Source organism: Globicephala melas, chromosome X, assembly GCF_963455315.2.
Source record: "Globicephala melas chromosome X, mGloMel1.2, whole genome shotgun sequence".
Classification (NCBI taxonomy): Eukaryota; Metazoa; Chordata; class Mammalia; order Artiodactyla; family Delphinidae; genus Globicephala; species Globicephala melas.
Window position 1 is genome coordinate 81021053 of NC_083335.1, and position 20652 is coordinate 81041704.

The following is a 20652-nucleotide window of genomic DNA, read 5'->3' on the forward strand; positions in this document are numbered from 1 at the left end:
TTATATTTATTTATTCATTCATTTATTTTGGCTGCACTGAGTCTTAGTCGCGGCATGCGAGCTCCTTAGTTGCGGCATGCGAGCTCCTTAGTTGCGGCATGCAGGCTCTTAGTTGCAGCATGCATGCGGGATCTAGTTCCCCAACCAGGGACTGAATATGGGCCCCCGGTATTGGGAGCATGGAATCTTACTCACTGGACAACCAGGGAAGTTTCTGAGATTTTAAATTGTAGTTATTTCCTTAGAACATGAGCAGACTCTAAACATGGCCTCTTATAAGGTATAGAGGATTCAGAATGGTTCCCATGACTTTTAAAAAAAATTTTGGCTCTGTTGGGTCTTTGTTGCTGCGTGTGGGCTTTCTCTAGTTGTGGCGAGTGGGGGCTACTCTTTGTTGCAGTGAGCGGGCTTCTTATTGCGGTGGCTTCTCTTGTTGCAGAGCATGGGCTCTAGGCACACGGGCTTCAGTAGCTGTGGCACATGGGCTCAGTAGTTGTGGCTCGCGGGCTCTAGAGCACAGGCTCAGTAGTTGTGGCACACGGGCTTAGTTGCTCCGCGGCATGTGGGATCTTCCTGGACCAGGGCTTGAACCTGTGTTCCCTGCATTGGCAGGCGGATTCTTAACCACTGTGCCACCAGGGAAGCCCAGTTCCCATGACTTTTGATTGCTTTGGTTTATATCAGATGAAAGAAGCCAGGAAGATAGTGATGGCCACTGAGAAGAAAGGTATCAGGTCCAGTGCTAACCCAGTATCCTGGCTTCCAAAGGGTTTGTTAAGATTCCTTGGAATCAGAACAGGCATCTTGAGTTGGAATGTCATTATCAACCCCCCTTCTCTCTTCTACACTATCTTTTAAAACCTTTTAGTCACATCACAGAAACACTTCAGCAGCAGCCTGGATGGGAGGATCCAAATGGTGACAGAGGGTCTTGGGTACAGCCTATCGATGCTGGAGTTTCAGATGCCAGCCTGGGTGATGGTGAGCCCCACATCCCATCTCTGCTGTCTATGTCTACGAGGAACCATATGGACATCACCATTCCACCCTTACCTCCAGTAGCTCCAGAAGTCTTGCGGGTTGCTGAACACAGACATCGAAGGGGTCTTATGTACCCATATATCTACCATGTCCTCACTAAGGTGAGAGAACACATCAACACCTACCTCCCTGCTCTTAACACTGTACTTCACACTTCCTAGGACTGTAAGTTACCAGAGAAAATTCTGATGATTGTATCTGAAAGGAGATCAAGTGTGCTGGGGCCCCTCATTGTATCAAGGGTCTCTAGTGAGGTGAGACCAGCAAAAGATGGGACTGTGCAGTAAATGAGGCCTAGAAGAGAAGTATAATTGTGAGATTTTGAAGAAGATAATGCACCATGTTTGTGGACTCTGGTCTAGGGATGGACACACTCTAAGAAGAGACATTATGCCCTTGTTCTTTACCTCTCCATCTACTTCTCCAGAGCTATTCCCTTCCTCCAGTCTTACCATACAAATCTATCCCTCAGCAAAATGTCTAAGATGAATTTTCTCCATTTAGTCAGCTGTAGATAGTCATAGCAGAGACTTTAAAAATGGAATTTAGCTTTTAAGCTGCCTATGGTCAGTTTGGCTTGTTACAACTTTTTTTAGTCTGAAATTCTGTCTAAATACAAGTAGAAAATTTAATAGCGAGGCTACAGTTCATTACTGTTTCTTCTCAGCTCAATTCCAAACCTTGGGGTAACTCATTTTCTCCTTTCTCCTGTACCATTTTCTCATTAGGGTGAGATTAAGATCCCTGTATGTATTGAGGATGAGTGTAACATGGAGCTGCCTCCAGCTGCTCTCCTGTTCCGGTCAGCTCGTCAATATGTATATGGGGTCCTTTTCAGTCTGGCAGAGACACAGAGGAAAATGGAACGCCTGGCCATACGGCGGCGGTTGCCTGTAGAAGGTATGTGTGGTTCTAGCTTTGACAGTTCTCTCAATGCTTTGACTCGGCAAAAACGTCTATGCAAGTACATCATACTTTTGGCTATGGAATAGTCTTTAAGAAAGTGTATAATTCACCAGAACATATACTGTATGGGAAATGCACTAACTTAAGCCCAAATTCTTTAATCCTTAGGCATTCAGAGTGACTATTACTTACAAGAGCCATGCTGGACTTTGGGAATGTAGAAGTGTATGTGACACAGTCTCTCCTCCTCAGTGAGGTTTCTGTTTTGGGATTTGATCCTGTAGGTAATTGGAGCCATTGAGATGTTTTAAGCTGCAGAGTGATATGGTCAAATTAGCATGTTCAAAAGAACCAACTAGATTTCTGCTTCTGGGAAGATGGAATAGATATACTTTTCCCTATTCCTCCTGCTAAATAAAAGTAAAAGCTCAGGATATTATATATAAAACAAGCACAAGATACTCTAGAAGGTGAACAGAAGGTGACAGATTGCCTAAGGGCCTTGGGATCCAAGGAATGCTGCAGTAGTGAGTTCCCTGGGTTTTCTTTGTGCCTTATATATCCCAGACTGTGTGCAGGACAAGCTGGCAGCCCAGAAACACCAACAGGTGCAGACCAAGAAAAGCCTGCTCTCTCTAGCCAAAGTACGCAGAAGGAACAACCTAGTAATACAGAAATCTTTTAGATAATAACTACTCTATTCCAGCCAAACACTAGAGAAAAACTGTAGCCCACTCTTACCCCTACCAGCAAAGGCCAAATGAAGAACCTAGACTTCTACCATTGCCAGACTATAAGAAGGTATGCCACCTGCTCCTGCTGTGGAAGTGTCAGACAAGGGCACATTGGGAGTTAGGACTTCTACTCCCACTTGGCAGTAACGAGACAGCATCCTCCTTCACCCACCAGAGTGGTGTCAGAAAAGACCTGCTAAAACACAAAATTTAAATGAGATCCAGAGTCTCATAAAATAATACCCGAAATATTAAGGTTTGAATTGAAAATCCCTCATCATACCAAGAACCAGAAAGATATCAAACTGAGATCTCAAACTGACTGAGGAAAGAAAATCAATAGATTTGTGTTATCCATAGAAAATCAAATCACTGTAACACAAATGACTGAATTACCTGATAAGGATTTCAGAGCAGCCATGAGAGAGGAATGCTTTGACAAACAATTCTGAACATTCTTTTTTTGGGCTGTGCTGTATGGCTTGTGCAGTGAAAGCACCAGGTCCTAACCACTGGACAGCCAGGGAATTTGCTGAACATTCTTGATACAAATTAAAAATAGAAAGTCTTACAAAGAGATATAATATACAAAAGAACAAATGGAAATTAAGAACTAAAAGATACAATAACTGAAATAAAATACACAAAAGATGGGTTAAACTGCAGATTGGAGACAACAGAGAAAATAATCAGTGAACTTGGAGAAAGAACAATAGAAATTATCTAATCTGAATAACAAAGAGAAAATAGATTGAAAAATGAACAGGGATCAGTGGAACTATAACAAAAGATCTAATATTTGTGCCAATCAGAGTCTCAGAAGGAGAGGCGAAAGAGGGTAAGGCTGCAAAAGTACTCAAAGAAATAATATATAATATTTACATTTAATAACTTAAATAAATATTCCCAAATTTGGCAGAAACATATGCCCACAGTGTGTATCTGTTAATCCAAAACTCCTAATTTATGCCCCCCGTTTCCCCTTTGGTAGCCATAAACTTGTTTTCTATGTCTGTGAGTCTGTTTCTGTTTTGTAAATAAGTTCATTTGCATCATTTTTTAGATTCCACATGTAAGTGATATCATATGATATTTGTCTTTCTCTGTCTGACTTATTTCACTAAGCATAATATTCTCTAGGTCCATCCATGTTGCTGCAAATTGCAGAATTTCATTCTGCAAATTTTTTTTATGGCTGAGTAATATTCCTCTGTGTGTGTGTGTGTGTGTGTGTGTGTGTGTGTATCTCACATTTACTTTATCCACTCATCTGTCAGTAGATACTTAAGTTGCTTCCGTATCTTGGCTATTGTAAATAGTGCTGCTATGACCATTGGGGTGCATGTATCTATTTAAATTGGAGTTTTCATCTTTTCCGGATATATGCTGAGGATTGGGATTGCTGGATCACATGGCAACTCTATTTTTAGTTTTTTAAGGAATCTCAATACTGTTCTCCATGGTGGCTGCACCAATTTACATTCCCATCAACAGTGTAGGAGGGTTCTCTTTTCTCCACACCCTCTCCAGCATTTATTATTTGTAGACTTTTTTTTTTTTTTTTTTGTGGTACACGGGCCTCTCACTGCTGTGGCCTCTCCCGTTGCGGAGCACAGACTCCGGATGCACAGGCCCAGCGGCCATGGCTCAAGGGCCCAGCTGCTCCACGGCATGTGGGATCTTCCTGGACCGAGGCACGAACCCGTGTCCCCTGCATCAGCAGGCGTACTCTCAACCACTGCGCCACCAGGGAAGCCCCTATTTGTAGACTTTTTGATGATGGCCCTTCCGACTGATATGAGGTGATACCTCATTGCAGTTTTGATTTGCATTTCTCTAATAATTAGGGATGCTGAGCATGTTTTCATGTGCCTTTTGGCCATCTGTATGTCTTCCTGGAGAAATGTATATTTAGATCTTCTGCCCATTTTTTGATTGGGTTGTTTGTTTTTTCAATATTGAATTGTATGACCTGTTTGTATATTTTGGAAATTAAGCCCATGTCAGTCTAAAGACAGAAAAATTATTGAAAGCAGCCAGAGAGAAATGATGCTTTACATATAGGGGAAAATAATACATATAAAGGCTGATCTTTCATCACTAGCCATGGAGTTCCTTCTGCCACAACATTTTCAAGGGCCAAAAAAAAATTGTCAAGGGCCAAGATGGTGGAGTAGGAAGACCCTGAGCTCACCTCCTCCCATGGGCACAACAAAATTGAAACTATTATGGAGGATCTATCCATGATAATGACCTGAAGACTAGAAGAAAGGATATTCTACAGCTGAAGGTATAAATAGGGAACCACAATGAGACAGGTAGGAGGGGTGGAGTTGCAGTGTATTCAAGACCCATCCCTGGGTGGATGAGCAACAAATGGAAGGATAATTACAATTGTAGAGGTTCTCCCCAAAGAGCAACAGGTCTGAGCCCCACGTTGGGCTCCCCAACCTTGGGTACTGACCAGAAAGATAAGACTCCAGAACATTTGGCTTTGAAGGCCGGTGGAACTTACTTTGGGGAGAGCCAGAGGACTGTGAAAAATAGAGGCTCCACTTTTAAAGGGTATGCACAAAATCTCACACACTCCAAGACCCAGGACAGAAGCAGTAATTTGAAAGGAGCCTGGGTCAAACCAAGAGCTGATTTGCAGAGCCTCTCAGAGAGACAGGAGGCAATTGAAACTCATCATGGGGACATCAAGCTGCCAGCAGCCATTTCTTGGAGCTCATCCTATCACAGGTATATTGGTGCTGGTAAGCGCCATGTTGGAACCTTCCCTTTAATTTATTACTTGCCTGGACCTGGCCCCACCCACCAGCCAATCAGTACCAGTCCTGGGACATTCCAGGCCAGACAGCTAGCTGGGCAGTTACATGGACCCACCCACCAGTAGGCTGGCTGTTGTACTGAGCTCCCAGCCACACCAGGACCCAGCCCCATCCACCTGCAGGCCAACATCAACTCCAACACACTGGGACCTGGTTCCACCCACAAGTGGGCCGGCACTAGCCCCAGGACCCGGCCTCATCTGCTAGTGGGTGAACACCAGGCCCTGGACCCTCTGGATCCCAGCCCCACCCATTAGCCTTCCAACACTAGCTCCAGAACTAGAGACAAAGAAGGACATTACATAATGATCAAAGGGTCAATCCAAGAAGATATAAAAATTATAAATATGTATGCAGCCAACATAGGAGCAACTAAATACACAAGGCAAATGCTAACAGCCATAAAGGGAGAAATTGACAGTAACACAGTAATGTTAGGGGACTTTAACACCCCACTTACATCAATGGACAGATCATCCAGATAGAAAATCAATGAAACACTGGCCTTAAATGACACATTAGTCCAAATGGACTTAGTAGGTATATAGAAGTTCCATCCAAAAGTAGCAGAATACACATTCTTTTCAAGTGCACATGGAAAATTCTACAGGATAGATCACACGCTGGGCCACAAAACAAGTCATAGTAGATTTAAGAAGACTGAAGTCATATCAAGCATCGTTTCCAACCACAACAATATGAAACTAGAAGTCAACTACAAGGAAAAAAACCTGCAAAAAAACCCAAACACATGGAAGCTAAACAATATGCTACTAAACAACCAATGAGTCACTGAAGAATTCAAGAGGAAATCAAATAAAACTAGGAGACAAATGCAAATAGAAACACAATGATCCAGAATCTATGGTGGGATGCAGCAAAAGCAGTTCTAAGAGGGAAATTTATAGTGATGCAAGCTAACCTCAAGAAACAAGAAAAATCTCAATCAACGTCACCTTATGCCTAAAGAAAGTAGAAAAAGAAGAGAAAAAATCCCAAAGGTAATAGAAGGAAAGAAATAATATAGATCAGAACAGAAATAAATGCCATGGAGACTAAAAAAAAAAATAGAAAAGATCAATGAACTTATGACCTTATTCTTTGAAATGATAAAATTGGTAAATCTTTAGCCAGACTCATCAAGAAAAAAAGAGAAGGCCCAAATCAATAAAATCAGAAATGAAAAAGGAGAGGTTACAGCCAACACCACAGAAATGCAAAAGATCATAAGAGATACCTATGGACAATTATGCACCAATAAAATGGACAGCCTATACCAGGGGGGAAGGCTGGCGGGGGAGGGTTAGATTGGGAGTTTGGGATTGACATGTACACACTGCTATATTTAAAATGTATAACCAACAAGGACCTACTGTATAGCACAGGGAACTCTGCTCAATACTCTGTAATAACCTAAATGGGAAAAGAATTTGAAAAAGAAAATAGATACATGTATATGTATAACTGAATCACTTTGCTGTACACCGGAAACTAACACAACATTGTTAATCAACTACACTCCAATATACAATAAATTTTTTAATAAATAAATAAAATGGACAACCTAGAAGAAGTGTATAAATTCCTAGACATGTACAATCTCTCAAGACTGAATCAGGAAGAAATAGAAAATATGAACAGGCCAATTAGCAGTAATAAAATTGAATCAGTAATCAATAACTCCCAATAAACAATCACATCAAAAAGATTAAAATACCTGGGGCTAAATCTAATCAAGGTGGTAAAACACCTGTACTCAGAAAATTATAAGACTTTGATGAAAGAGATTGAAGATGACACAAACAGAAAGATATACAATGCTCATGGAATGGAAGAATTAATAGAATTAATATTGTCAAAAAGATCATACTACCCGAGGTAATCTAAATATTCAATGCAATCACTATCAAAATACCAATGACATTTTCCACAGAATTAGAACAAACTATTCTAAAATTTATATGGAAACACAGAAGACCCCAAGTAGCCAAAACAATCTTAAAAAAGAACATGGAGAACAGTATGGAGATTTTTCCTTAATAAACTAAAAATAGAACTACCATATGATCCAGCAATCCCACTCCTGGGCATATACCTGGAAAAGATGAAAACTCTAATTCAAAAAGATACATGTAGCCCAATGGTCGTAGCAACACTATTTACAATAGCCAAGACATGGAAGCAACCTAAATGTCCATCAACACAGGAATGTATAAAGAAGATATGGTATATATATACATATATATATGTATACACACACACATAGTGTGGAATATTACTCAGCCATAAAAAAGGATGAAATAATGCCATTTGCAGCAATATCGATGGACCTAGAGATAAGTGAAGTAAATCAGACAGAGAAAGACAAATATGTGATACTGCTTATACGTGGAATCTTAAAAAATGGCACAAATGAACTTATTTACAAAACAGAAACAGACTCACAGACTTTGAAAAACTTATGGTTACCAAAGGGGAAAGGTTGGGTGGAAGGGATAAATTAGGTTGTTGGGATTAACATATACACAGTACTGTATATAAAACAGATAATCAACAAGGATCTACTGTGTAGCACAGGGAACTCTACTCAGTACTCTAATAACCTATATGGGAAAAGAATCTGAAAAAGAACATATTTTTATATATATTATGTATGTTATATATAGTTATATATTATACAGTATATTATATACAGTATATTATAATAGTTATATATATATAATGTATATATGTATAAACATGAATCACTTTGCTGTACATCTGAAACTAACACAACATTGTAAAATTTTTTAAAAAGAAGAACAAAACAGGAGGCATCACAGTCCCTAATTTCAAACTATACTATAAAGCTTCAATAATCAAAATAGTATGATACTGGCACAGAAAACAGATATGTGGATTAATGGAACCAAATGGAGAGCCCATAAATGAGCCCATAGTTATATCAGCAATTTATCTATGAGAAAGGAGACAAGAATATTCAATGAGGAAGAAGACAGCCTCTTCAATAAATGGTGTTGGGAAAACTAGATAGCTACATGGCAGTGGATTAAAGAGTTAAATGTAATACCTGAAACCATAAAACTCCTAGAAGAAAACCTAGGCCCTACGCTCTTTGACATCAGTCTTAGCAATATTTTTTGGCATATGTCTCCTCATGCAAGGAAAGCTAAAGCAAAAATAAACAAATGGGACTACATCAAACCAAAAACTCTGTGCACAGCATATAAAACTATCAACAAAACAAAAAGGCTGTCTACTGAATTGAGAAAGATATTTGCAAATGATATATCCAACGATGGGTTAATATCCAAAATATACAAAGAATGCATACAACTCCACATCAAAAGAACAAACAACCCAATTAAATCACGGGCATAGGCTCTGAATAGACATTTTTCTAAAGAAGACATACAGATGCCATCTTTTCACAGGCATGTGAAAAAATGCTCAACTTCTCTAATCATCAGGGAAATACAAATCAAAACCACAATGAGATATCACCTCACACCTTTCAGAATGGCTATTATCAAAAAGACAACAAATAACAAATATTGGCAAGGGTGTGGAGGAAAGGGAACCCTTTCTAAAAATTTAATTTAATTTTTATTTTATATTGGGGTATAGTTGATTTAAAATGTTGTGTTAGTTTCAGGTGTACAGCAGAGTGGTTCAGTTATACATATACTTATCTCCATTCTTTTTCAGATTCTTTTCCCATATAGGTTATTACAGAATATTGAGTAGAGTTCCCTGTGCTATTCAATAGGTCCCTGTTGATTGTCAATTTTATATATAGTAGTGTGTATATTTTAATCCCAACCTCCTAGTTTATTCCTCTCCCACAACCCTTCCCTTTCTGCTTTGTTAACCATAAGTTTGTTTTCAAAGTCTGTGAATCTGTTTGTCTGTTTCTGTTTTGTAAATCAGTTCATTTGTGTCATCCTTGGTTTTTTTTTTCTTGGCTACACTGCACAGCTTGTGGGATCTTAGTTGCCTGACCAGGGAATGAACCTGGGCCCCAGCAGTGAAAGCACTGAGTCCTAACCACTGGACCACCAGGGAATTCCCTTGTGTCATCTTTTTAAATTCCACATATAAGTGATATCATATGATATTTGTCTTTCTCTGACTCACTTCACTTACTATGATAATCTGTAGGTCCATCCATGTTGCTGCAAATGGCATTATTTCATTCTTCTTTATGGCTGAGTAATATTTTGTTGCATATATGTACCACATCTTTATACATTCCTCTGTTGATGGACATTTAGGTTGCTTCCATGTCTTGGCTATTGTAAATAATGCTGCAGTGAACATTGGGTTGCCTGTATCTTTTTGAATTATGGTTTTCTCCGGATATATGCCCAGGAGTGGGGTTGCTGGATCATATGGTAGTTCTATTTTTAGTTTTTAAAGGAACCTCCGTACTGTTCTCCATAATAGTTGTACCAATTTACATTCCAACCAATAGTGTAGGAAGATTGGAGGAAAGGGAACCCTTGTTGGTGAGAATGTAAATTGGTACAGCCACTATGGAAAACAGTGTAGAGATTCCTCCAAAAAAATAAAAATAGAACCACCATATGATCCAGCAATTCCATATCTGAGTATTTATCTGAAGAAAACAAAAACATTAATTTGAAAAGATATATGCACCCCTATGTTCATTGCAGCACTTTTTACAATAGCAAAGATATGGAAGCAACCTAAGCTTTCATCGACAGATGAGTGGATAAAGAAGAAATGGTATATATATGCAGTAGAATATTTTTTTATCATAAAATAGGAATTAAATCTTGCCACTTGCGACAACATGGGTGAACCTAGAAGGTATTATGCTAAGTGAAATAAGTCAGGCAGAGAAAGACAAATACTGTATGATTTCAGTTATATGTGGAATCTAAAAAATAAGTGATTGAATATAACAAACTAGAAACAGACTCACAGATATAGAGAACAAGCAGGTGGTTGCCAGAGGGAGGGGTATGGGGAGATGAGTGAAATAGGTGAGGGAAATTAAGAGGTACAAACTTCCAGTTATAAAATAAATAAGTCATGGGAACATAGTATATAGCATATGGAATATAGTCAATAATATTGGAATAACTTTGTATTGTGATAGATGGTAACTAGACTTATTGGAGTGATCATTTTGTAATATATAAAAATATCAACACTATGTTGTACAACTGAAACTAATATAATATTTTAAGTCAATTTTACTTCAATAAAAAATGAAATACAATTAATTTCTGTATGTTTATTTTGTATCCTGTAGTCTTCAGCTCACATTATTTCTAGGAGTTTTGCTGTAGATTTCTTGTGATTTTCTACATGGACTATATGTCATCTGCAGTTAGGGTCAGTTTTATTTCTTCCTTTCTGATCTGTATGCCTTCTATTTCATTTTCTTGCCTTCCTACACTGGCTAGAACTTCCAGTAATATGTTGAAGAGCAGTGGTAAGGGCAGACATCCTAGCCCTGTTTCTGATTTTAAGAGAAAAACATACAGTCTTAAACCATTAAGTACAATGTTAGTAGGAGGTTTTTTTGTAGATGTTCTTTATCAAGTTGAAGAAATTCCCTTCTATTCCTAGTTTCCAGAGAGTTATTTTTTTAATATTTATTTATTTACGTATTTGGCTGCACTGGGTCTTAGTTGCAGCATGTGGGATCTTCATTGTGGTATGCAGGATCTTTAGTTGAGATAAGGGATCTTTTAGTTGCGGCATGTGACCTCTTAGTTGCAGCATGTGGGATCTAGTTCCCTGATCAGGGATTGAATCCAGGCCCCCTGCATTGGGAGCACGGAGCCTTAGCCACTGGACCACCAGGGAAGTTCCCAGAGAGTTTTTTTTTTTGTTTTTTTTTTTGCGGTACGCGGGCCTCTCACTGCTGTGGCCTCTCCCGTTGTGGAGCACAGGCTCCAGACGTGCAGGCCCAGCGGCCATGGCTCACGGGCCCAGCCTCTCCGCGGCATGTGGGATCCTCCCGGACCAGGGCACGAACCCGCGTCCCCTGCATCAGCAGGCGGACTCTCAACCACTGCGCCACCAGGGAAGCCCGAGAGTTTTTTTTTAAATCATGAGCAATTGTCAAATTTTATCAAATGTTTTTCTGCATCCACTGAGATGATTATATTATTTTTCTTCTTTAGCCTGTTTGTATGGTGGATTACATTGATTTTTCAAGTATTGAACCAGCCTTGCAACCGTGGAATAAACCCTACTTGGCCATGGTGTATAATTCATTTTATATATTGCTGAATTCTATTGACTAATATTTTGTTAAGAATTTGTACATCTATATTGATGAGGAATATCAGTCTGAAGTACTTTTATGTACTGTCTTTATCTGGCTTTTGCATCAGCATAATACTGGCTTTATAAAAATAGTTCAGAAACGTTCACTCCTATTTTCTAAAAGGATTGTCTACACAATCCTTGATTGTGACAGTTGTGACAACTGATGTTAATTTTTTGTTAAACATTTAGTAGAATTCTCCAGTGAAACCAGTTGAGCCAGGTTTTGTGTGTGTCTGTGTGTGTGTGTGTGAAGTTTTAAATTAAATTTCATAAAAATTTATAGGGCTAATCAAATTATCTACTTGATATTAGGTGTGTTCTGGTAGCTTGCATTTTTTGAGAAATTGGTCTATTTTGCGTAAGTTGTCAAATTTATGTGTGCAGAGTTGTTTACAGTATTCCCATACAGTTCTTTTGATATCTGCAGGTTTTGTGGTGATATCCTGTCTCATTCTTGATATTAGCAATTTGTGTCTTCTGTCTCTTTTTCTTTGCAGTCTTGCTATAATATTGTCAATTTTATTGTTCTTTTCAAAGAACCGGGTTTTTGTTTCATTGATTTTTTTTCTCTATTGTTTTTCTGTTTTCAATTTCATTGATTTCTGATTTTATCCTTATTATTTCTTTCCTTGGTTTGCTGAAGGTTTGGCTTTCTGCTCCTCTTCTTGTTAGATGATCAATTAAAGACTTTTCCTCTTTTCTAAATGTGAGCATTTTGTGCTATAAATTTCCCTCTCAGCAGTTATTTAGTTCCATCTCACAAATTTTAATATTCTGTATTTTTATTTTCATTTAGTTCCATTATTTCTTTCTTTTCCTTGAGACTTCCTCTTTGACCCATTAATTATATACAAGTGTTTTGTTATTTTCCAAGTATTTATAGATTTTTCTGTTATCTTTCTGTTAATTTCTTGTTTGATTCCATAGTGGCCTGAGAATATACTTTGTATGATTTCAATTCTTTAAAATTTATTGGAGTTTGTTTTATGGCCCAGGATATGATCTATCGTGGCATATGTTCTGTGGGCATGTGAAAAGAACATGTATTATACTCTTGTTGTATATTCTGTAAGAGTCAATTAGATTCTGTTCATTGATGGTGTTGAGTTCTGTATTCTTGCTGATTTTCTGTATAGTTGATCTACCCATTATTGAGAGGTGGGTTGAAGTCTCTAATTATAATTGTGGATGTGTCTATTTCTCATTTCATTTCTGTCAGTTGTTGCATCATGTATTTTGTGGCTCTGTTATTTGGTGACACACATTTAGGATTGCTATGTCTCCTTGGTGGATTGACACTTTTAGCATTTTGTAATGTCCCTCTCTGTCCCTGGCAGTTTTTTTGCTCTGAAGTATACTTAATGTGGTATTAATATAGCCTTTCCTTCTGTCTTTTGATTAATGTTCTCATGGTATATTATTTTCCATTCTTTTCCTTTCAACCTACCAATATCATTTATATTTGAAGTGAATGTTTTGTAGACAGCATATATTTGGGTCATTTTTTAAATTTTATTTATTTATTTATTTTTGTCTGTGTTGGGTCTTCGTTTCTGTGCGAGGGCTTTCTCTAGTTGAGGCAAGCGGGGGCCACTCTTCATCGCGGTGCGCAGGCCTCTCACTATCGCAGCCTCTCTTGTTGCGGAACACAGGCTCCAGACGCGCAGGCTCAGTAGTTGTGGCTCACGGGCCTAGTTGCTCCGCGGCATGTGGGATCTTCCCAGACCAGGGCTCAAACCCGTGTCCCCTGCATTGGCAGGCAGATTCTCAACCACTGCGCCACCAGGGAAGCCCTGGGTCATGTTTTTTTATCCAGTCTGTCAATCTCTGTATTTAATTGGTGTTGTTAGACCACTTACATTTAATGTAATTACTGACATGTTAGGACTTAAGTCTGTCATTTTATTTTTGCTTCTGTTTGTTTTCTCTGGTTTTCATATCTCTGTTTTCTTATTCTTCCCTTCTATGGATTACATGAACTTATTTTAGAATTCCATTTTTATTTATCTATATGTTTTTGGTATATCTCTTTGTATAGCTATTTCAGTATATTTACTAGGTATTACATTGTATATACATAACTTATTGCAGTCTACTGGTGTTGACATTTTACCAGTTCAAGTGAAGTGAACCTGACCTCTGTTGCATCTCTTTACCTTCCTCCATTAATAATTGTCTTAAATATTTTCTCTACAGACATTCAGAGCCACATTAAACAGTATTATGGTTTTTGCTTACCATGAAGTGTAATTTAGAAAACTCAAGAGAAGAAGGAAAATCTATTGTATTTATCCATATTTTTGTTCTTTCCATTGTTTTTTCTTCCTTTCTGATATTCCAAGATTCCTTCTTTTATCATTTCTTTTCTGTGTAGAGAAGTACCTTTAGTCATTTTCTTAGGGTAGGTCTGCTTTTAAAAAAGTTTTTTCTTCATCTGGAATGTCTTTATTTCCCCTTTATTCCTGGAGGATATTTTTGTTTTATATAGAATGAGTTTGGAGACGTTCCTTGCTCTTCAATTTCTTGGAATCATTTGAGAAGGATAGTTGTTAGCTCTCCTTTAAATTTTTGGTGCAATTCACTATCAAGTTGTCTGGTCCTGGACTTCTGTTTGTTGGGAATTATTTTTACTACTGATTCAACAGAAATTAATTGTATACAGGTTTGACACAATTTCTATCTAATGCCAGCAGGATTCTGTGTGTATGTAGACAAGATTATTCTAATATTTATATGGAAAAACAAAGGAACCAGAATAGCTAAAACATTTTTAAGAAGGAATAATAAATTGGAAGCAGTCACTCTACCTGATTACAAGATTTATTATGTCGCTGCCGTAATTAAGAATGTGTGGTACTGGCAGTGATATATAGACATATAGACAAATGGAACAGAATAGGGAACCCAGAAATAGCCTCACACAAGTACAGCCAACTGATTTTTGACAAAGCCACAGAAGCACTTTGGTGGAAGAAAGGTTGTCTTTTTAACAAGTGGTACTGGATCAATTGGAAATCCATAGGTGAACAAGTACTACATATCTAGACTAGTATCTGAAATACTCTGAAAGCAAGTATCTGAAAGAACTCAAAACTGAACAATATGTATACCTATAGCTGATTCACTTTGCTATACAGCAGAAACTAAGACAACATTGTAAAGCAATTATATTCCAATAAAGATGTTAAAAAAAAACCACCATTTAACTAGTCTGATGACACTTATTTGTACAAAATAATTATGAACTTTGACTTAATGCTCATTTAAAAATAATAAAGTCTTAGGAGCCTTAGATTATCTATATATGTATCTATATCTGTATTTATCTATTCTCCTTAATGTCATTTCAGATATAATATAAGCTTCTACTCAAGAATAATAAAGAGGAAATTCACTTAAAAAAAACTGAACAGGGCTTCCCTGGTGGCGCAGTGGTTGAGAGTCCGCCTGCCGATGCAGGGGACACGGATTCGTGTCCCACTCTGGGAGGATCCCACATGCCGCGGAGCGGCTGGGCCCATGAGCCATGGCTGCTGAGCCTGCGCGTCCGGAGCCTGTGCTCTGCAACGGGAGAGGCCACAACAGTGAGAGGCCCGCGTGCCACAAAAACAACAACAACAACAAAAAAAAACTGAACAATATAAAAATAATCCAATTAGAAAATCAGCAAAAGACATGCACAAACATTTCACTGAAGAAGATATACATATGGAATATAAAGACATGAAAAGATGTTCAACATCATTAGCCGTTAGAAAAATGCAAATTAAAACCACAATGAAGTGTCACGACATACCTATCAGAATGGCTAAAATGAATAATGGTGATAATACAGCAGGCTGGATTGGATGTGGAAAAGCTGGATCACTCATAATTTGCTGGTGGGAATGTAACATGGTACCGCCACTCTGGAAAATAATTTGGCAGTTACTTAAAACTAAAAATAAGTGTGTAGCACTCACACTTTTGGGCATTTATCCCAGAGAATGAAGACTTATTTTCATGCAGGAACTTACACACAAATATTCATACCACCTTTATTCGTAATAGCCCCATACTGGACACAACCTAGATATCATGGAATATTACTCAGCAAAAAAGGAATGAGCTATTGATATATGCATCAACATGGATAGCTCTCAAGGGCATTATGCTGAGTGAAAATGCCAATCTCAAAAGGTTGGATACTGATTCAATTTATGTAACATTCTCAAATTGACAAAATTGTACAGATAGAGAACAGATTGGTAGTTGCCAGGGATTAAGGATGGTGCTGGAGGGCACTGGGTGTGACCATAAAAGGGGTAGCACAGGGGAGAACTTTGTGGTGATGGAATAGTTCTGTATCTTGATTGTGGTGGTAGTTATATGAATCTACACATGACACAGAACTATACACATAGTTGTGCCAATGTCAGTTTCCTAGCTTTGATATTGTATTATAATCATTTTATTTTATTTTTCTTTATTTTATTTGTTTTTTGGCCACACTGCGTGGAGGAATCTTAGTTCCCTGATCAGGGATCAAACCTGTGCCACCTGCAGTGGAAGTGTGGAGTCTCACCCACTGTACTGCCAGGGAAGTCCTTATAATCATTTTAGATATAACCATTGCGGGAAACTAGATAAAGGGTACACAGGACTTCTGTCTACTATCTTCACAACTCCCTGTGAATCTATAATTATTTGAAACTAAAAGGTTTTTTAAAAAGATCATTCTAGTGGTTGTAGAGTATGGGTATGAGGGACTGGACAAGATGAAAGCAGGGACAACAGTCTGGAGACTCTTGCAAGGTAAAAGATGACCCTTTTGTTATTATTTGAGATCTGAACCTCAACAATATTTCTTGTGATGAAGAAAAGGGACAGATAAAAGGCATGATAAGACAGTAGAATCAGCGGGACCTTTGAAATAACCAGTGTAGAAGGTGAAGGACAGCAAGGAGTCTGGGATGACTTCCAGGTTTCTAGCTTTGGTAACTGAGTAGATACTAAAAGACTTAAATAAAAGAAGATATAGCTTAGGAGCCTGAGGTACACTAGAAGTAGACAGAAGCCATGTTTTCCTTGTCTGTTACACCTTCATAAATCTAAAAGATGTTTTCTTGAGAATTTTGTAGTATTCTTTTAAGTCTTTTGGGGTGTCCTATAGTCTGTTATGAAGCCAGGTATTCATGTGATTCTACCTTGGACTTCTTTCCTTGCCTAGCCTGGTACATCTACTTAAGAAATGACTTTCAAAATACAGTACCAAGTCCCTTATCCTTGTTTTCTCTTTCATGGTTTCAATTACCCAAGGTCAACCATGATTCAAAAATATTAAATGAAAAATTCCAGAAATAAACAATTCATAAGTTTTCTTTTCTGTTTTTTTAACATCTTTATTGGACTATAATTACTTTACAATGGTGTGTTAGCTTCTGCTGTATAACAGTGTGAATCAGCTATACATATACATACATCCCCACATCTCCTGCCTCTTGTGTCTCGCTCCCACCCTCCCTATCCCACCCCTCTAGGTGGACACAAAGCACCAAGCTGATCTCCCTGTGCTGTGTGGCTGCTTCCCACTAGCTGTCTATTTTACATTTGGTAATGTATATATGTCCATACCACTTTCTCACTTCATCCCAGCTTACCCTTCCCCCTCCCCGTGTCCTCAAGTCCATTCTCTATGTCTGTGTCTTTATTCCTGTCCTGCCCCTAGGTTCTTCAGAACCTTTTAATTATTTTTTTAGATTCCATACATAAGTGTTAGCATATGGTATTTGTTTTTCTCTTTCTGACTTACTTCACTCTGTATGACACTCTCTAGGTCCATCCACCTCACTACAAATAACTCAGTTTCGCTTCTTTTTATGGCTGAGTAATATTCCATTGTATATATGTGACACATCTTCTTTATCCATTCAACTGTCGATGGAAATTTACGCTGCTTCCATGTCCTGGCTATTGTAAATAGAGCTGCAATAAACATTGTGGTACATGATTCTTTTTGAATTATGGTATTCTCAGGGTATATGCCCAGTAGTGGGATTGCAGGGTCATATGGTAGTTCTATTTTAAGTTTTTTAAGGGACCTCCATACTGTTCTCCATTGTGGCTGTATCAATTTACATTCCCCCCAACAGTGCAAGAGGGATCGCTTTTCTGCACACCCTCTTCAGCATTTATTGTTTGTAGATTGTTTTTCATGATGCCCATTCTGACCATTGTGAGGTGATACCTTATTGTAGTTTTCATTTGCATTTCTCTAATGATTAGTCATGTCGAGCTTCCTTTCATGTGTTTGTTGGCAATCTGTATCTCTTCTTTGGAGAAATGTCTGTTTAGGTCTTTTGCCCATTTTTGGATTGGGTTGTTTGCTTTTTGGATATTGAGCTGCATGAGTTGCTTGTATATTTTGGAGACTAATCATTTGTCAGTTGCTTTCTTTGAAAATATTTTCTCCCATTTTGAGGGTTATCTTTCATCTTGTTTATGTTTTCCTTTGTTGTGCAAAAGCTTTTAAGTTTCATTAGGTCCCATTTGTTTTTTTGTTATTATTTCCATTTCGCTAGGAGGTGGGTCAAAAAGGATCTTGCTCTGATTTATGTCATAGAGTGTTCTGCCTATGTTTTCCTCAGAGAGTTTTATAGTGCCTGGTCTTACATGTAGGTCTCTAATCCATTCTGAGTTTATTTATGTGTATGGTGTTAGGGACTGTTCTAATTTCGTTCTTTTCTGTGTAGCTGTCCAGTTTTCCCAGCACCACTTATTGAAGTGGCTGTCTTTTCTCCATTCTATATTCTTGCCTCCTTTATCAAAGATAAGGTGACCGTATATGCATGGGTTTATCTCTGGGCTTTCTATCCTGTTCCACTGATCTATATTTCAATTTTTGTGCTAGTACCATACTGTCTTGATTACTGTAGCTTTGTAATATAGTCTGAAGTCTGGGAGCCTGATTCCTCCAACTCTGTTTTTCTTTCTCAATATTGCTTTGGCTATTCAGGGTATTTTTGTTTCTGTACAATTTGTGAAATTTTTTGTTCTAGTTCTGTGAAAACTGGCAGTGGTAATTTGGTAGGGATTGCATTGAATCTGTAGATTGCTTTAGGTAGTAGAGTCATTTTCTCAATGTTGATTTTTCCAATCCAAGAACATGGTATATCTCTCCATCTATGTGTATCATCTTTAATTTCTTTCATCAGTGTCTTATAATTTTCAGCATACAGGTCTTTCGTCTCCTTAGGTAGGTTTATTCCTAGATATTTTATTCTTTTTGTTGCAGTGGTAAATAGGAGTGTTCTCTTAATTTCACTTTCAGATTTTTCATCATTACCGTATAGGAATGCAAGGGATTTCTGTGCATTAATTTTGTATCCTGCTACTTTCCCAAATTCATTGATTAGCTCTACTAGTTTTCTGGTAGCATCTTTAGGATTCTCTATGTATAGTACCGTGTCATCTGCAAACAGTGGCAGTTTTACTTCTTCTTTTTGATTTGGATTCCTTTTATTTCTTTTTCTTCTCTGATGGCTGTGGCTAAAACTTCCAAAACTATGTTGAATAATAGTGGTGAGAGTGGGCAACCTTGTCTTGTTCCTGATCTTATAGGAAATGGTTTCAGTTTTTTGCCATTAAGAATGATGTTGGCTTTGGGTTTGTCATATATGGCCTTGATTATGTTGAGCTAAGTTCCCTCTATGCCTACTTTCTGGAGGGTTTTTTTTTATCATAAATGGGTGTTGAATTCTGTCAAAAGCTTTTTCTGCATCTACTGAGATGATCATATGGTTTTTCTCCCTCAGTTTGTTAATATGGTTTATCAAATTGATTCATTTGCATATATTGAAGAATCCATGCATTCCTGGGGTAAACCCCACTTGATCGTGTTGTATGATCCTTTTAATCTGCTGTTGGCCTCTGCTAATATTTTGTTGAGGAATTTTGCATCTATGTTCATCAGTGATACTGGCCTGTAGTTTTCTTTTTTTGTGGCATCTTTGTCTGGTTTTGGTATCAGGTTGGTGGTGGCCTCCTAGACTGAGTTTGGGAGTGTTCCTCCCTCTGCTATATTTTGGAAGAGTTTGAGAAGGAGGGGTGTTAACTCTTCTCTAAATGTTTGGTAGAATTCGCCTGTGAAGCCATCTGGTTCTGGGCTTTTGTTTGTTGGAGGATTTTTAATCACAGTTTCAGTTTCAGTGCTTGTGATTGGTCTGTTTCTATTTTCTATTTCTTCGTAGTTCAGTCTCGGAAGGTAGTGCTTTTCTAATAATTTGTCCATTTCTTCCCGGTTGTCCATTTTATTGGCATATAGTTGCTTGTAGTAATCTCTCTTGATCCTTTGTATTTCTGCAGTGTCAGTTGTTACTTCCCCTTTTTCCTTTCCCATTCTATTGATTTGAGTCTTCTCCACTTTTTTCTTGTTGAGTCTGGCTAATGGTTTATCAACTTTGTATATCTTCTCAAAGAACCAGCTTTTAGTTTATTGATCTTTGCTCTCGTTTCCTTCATTTCTTTTTCATTTATTTCTTATCTGATCTTTATGATTTCTTTGCTTCTGCTACCTTTTGGGGTTTTTTTGTTCTTCTTTCTCTAATTGCTTTAGGTTTAAGGTTAGGTTGTTTATTTGAGATGTTCCTTGTTTCTTGAGGTAAGATTGTATTGCTATAATCTTCCCTCTTAGAACTGCTTTTGCTGCATCCGATGGGTTTTGGGTCGTTGTGTTTTCATTGTCATTTGTTTCTGCGTATTTTTTGATTTCCTCTTTGATTTCTTCAGTATCTCTTGCTTATTTAGTAGTGTATTGTTTAGCCTCCATGTGTTTGTATTTTTTACAGATTTTT

General features: G+C 37.9%; 1 protein-coding gene across 3 annotated transcripts in view; it reads left to right on the forward strand.

The window, feature by feature from the left end:
- Positions 1 to 20652, forward strand: part of FAM120C (family with sequence similarity 120 member C) — a 138815-nt gene that overhangs the window by 47319 nt on the left and 70844 nt on the right. For all 3 annotated transcript variants that reach the window (XM_030850126.2, XM_060291811.1, XM_030850127.2), the window contains exons 8-9: positions 869 to 1142; positions 1770 to 1941. In XM_030850126.2, the coding sequence (XP_030705986.1) occupies positions 869 to 1142; positions 1770 to 1941 (446 nt within the window). The remainder of the gene's footprint in view (positions 1 to 868; positions 1143 to 1769; positions 1942 to 20652) is intronic.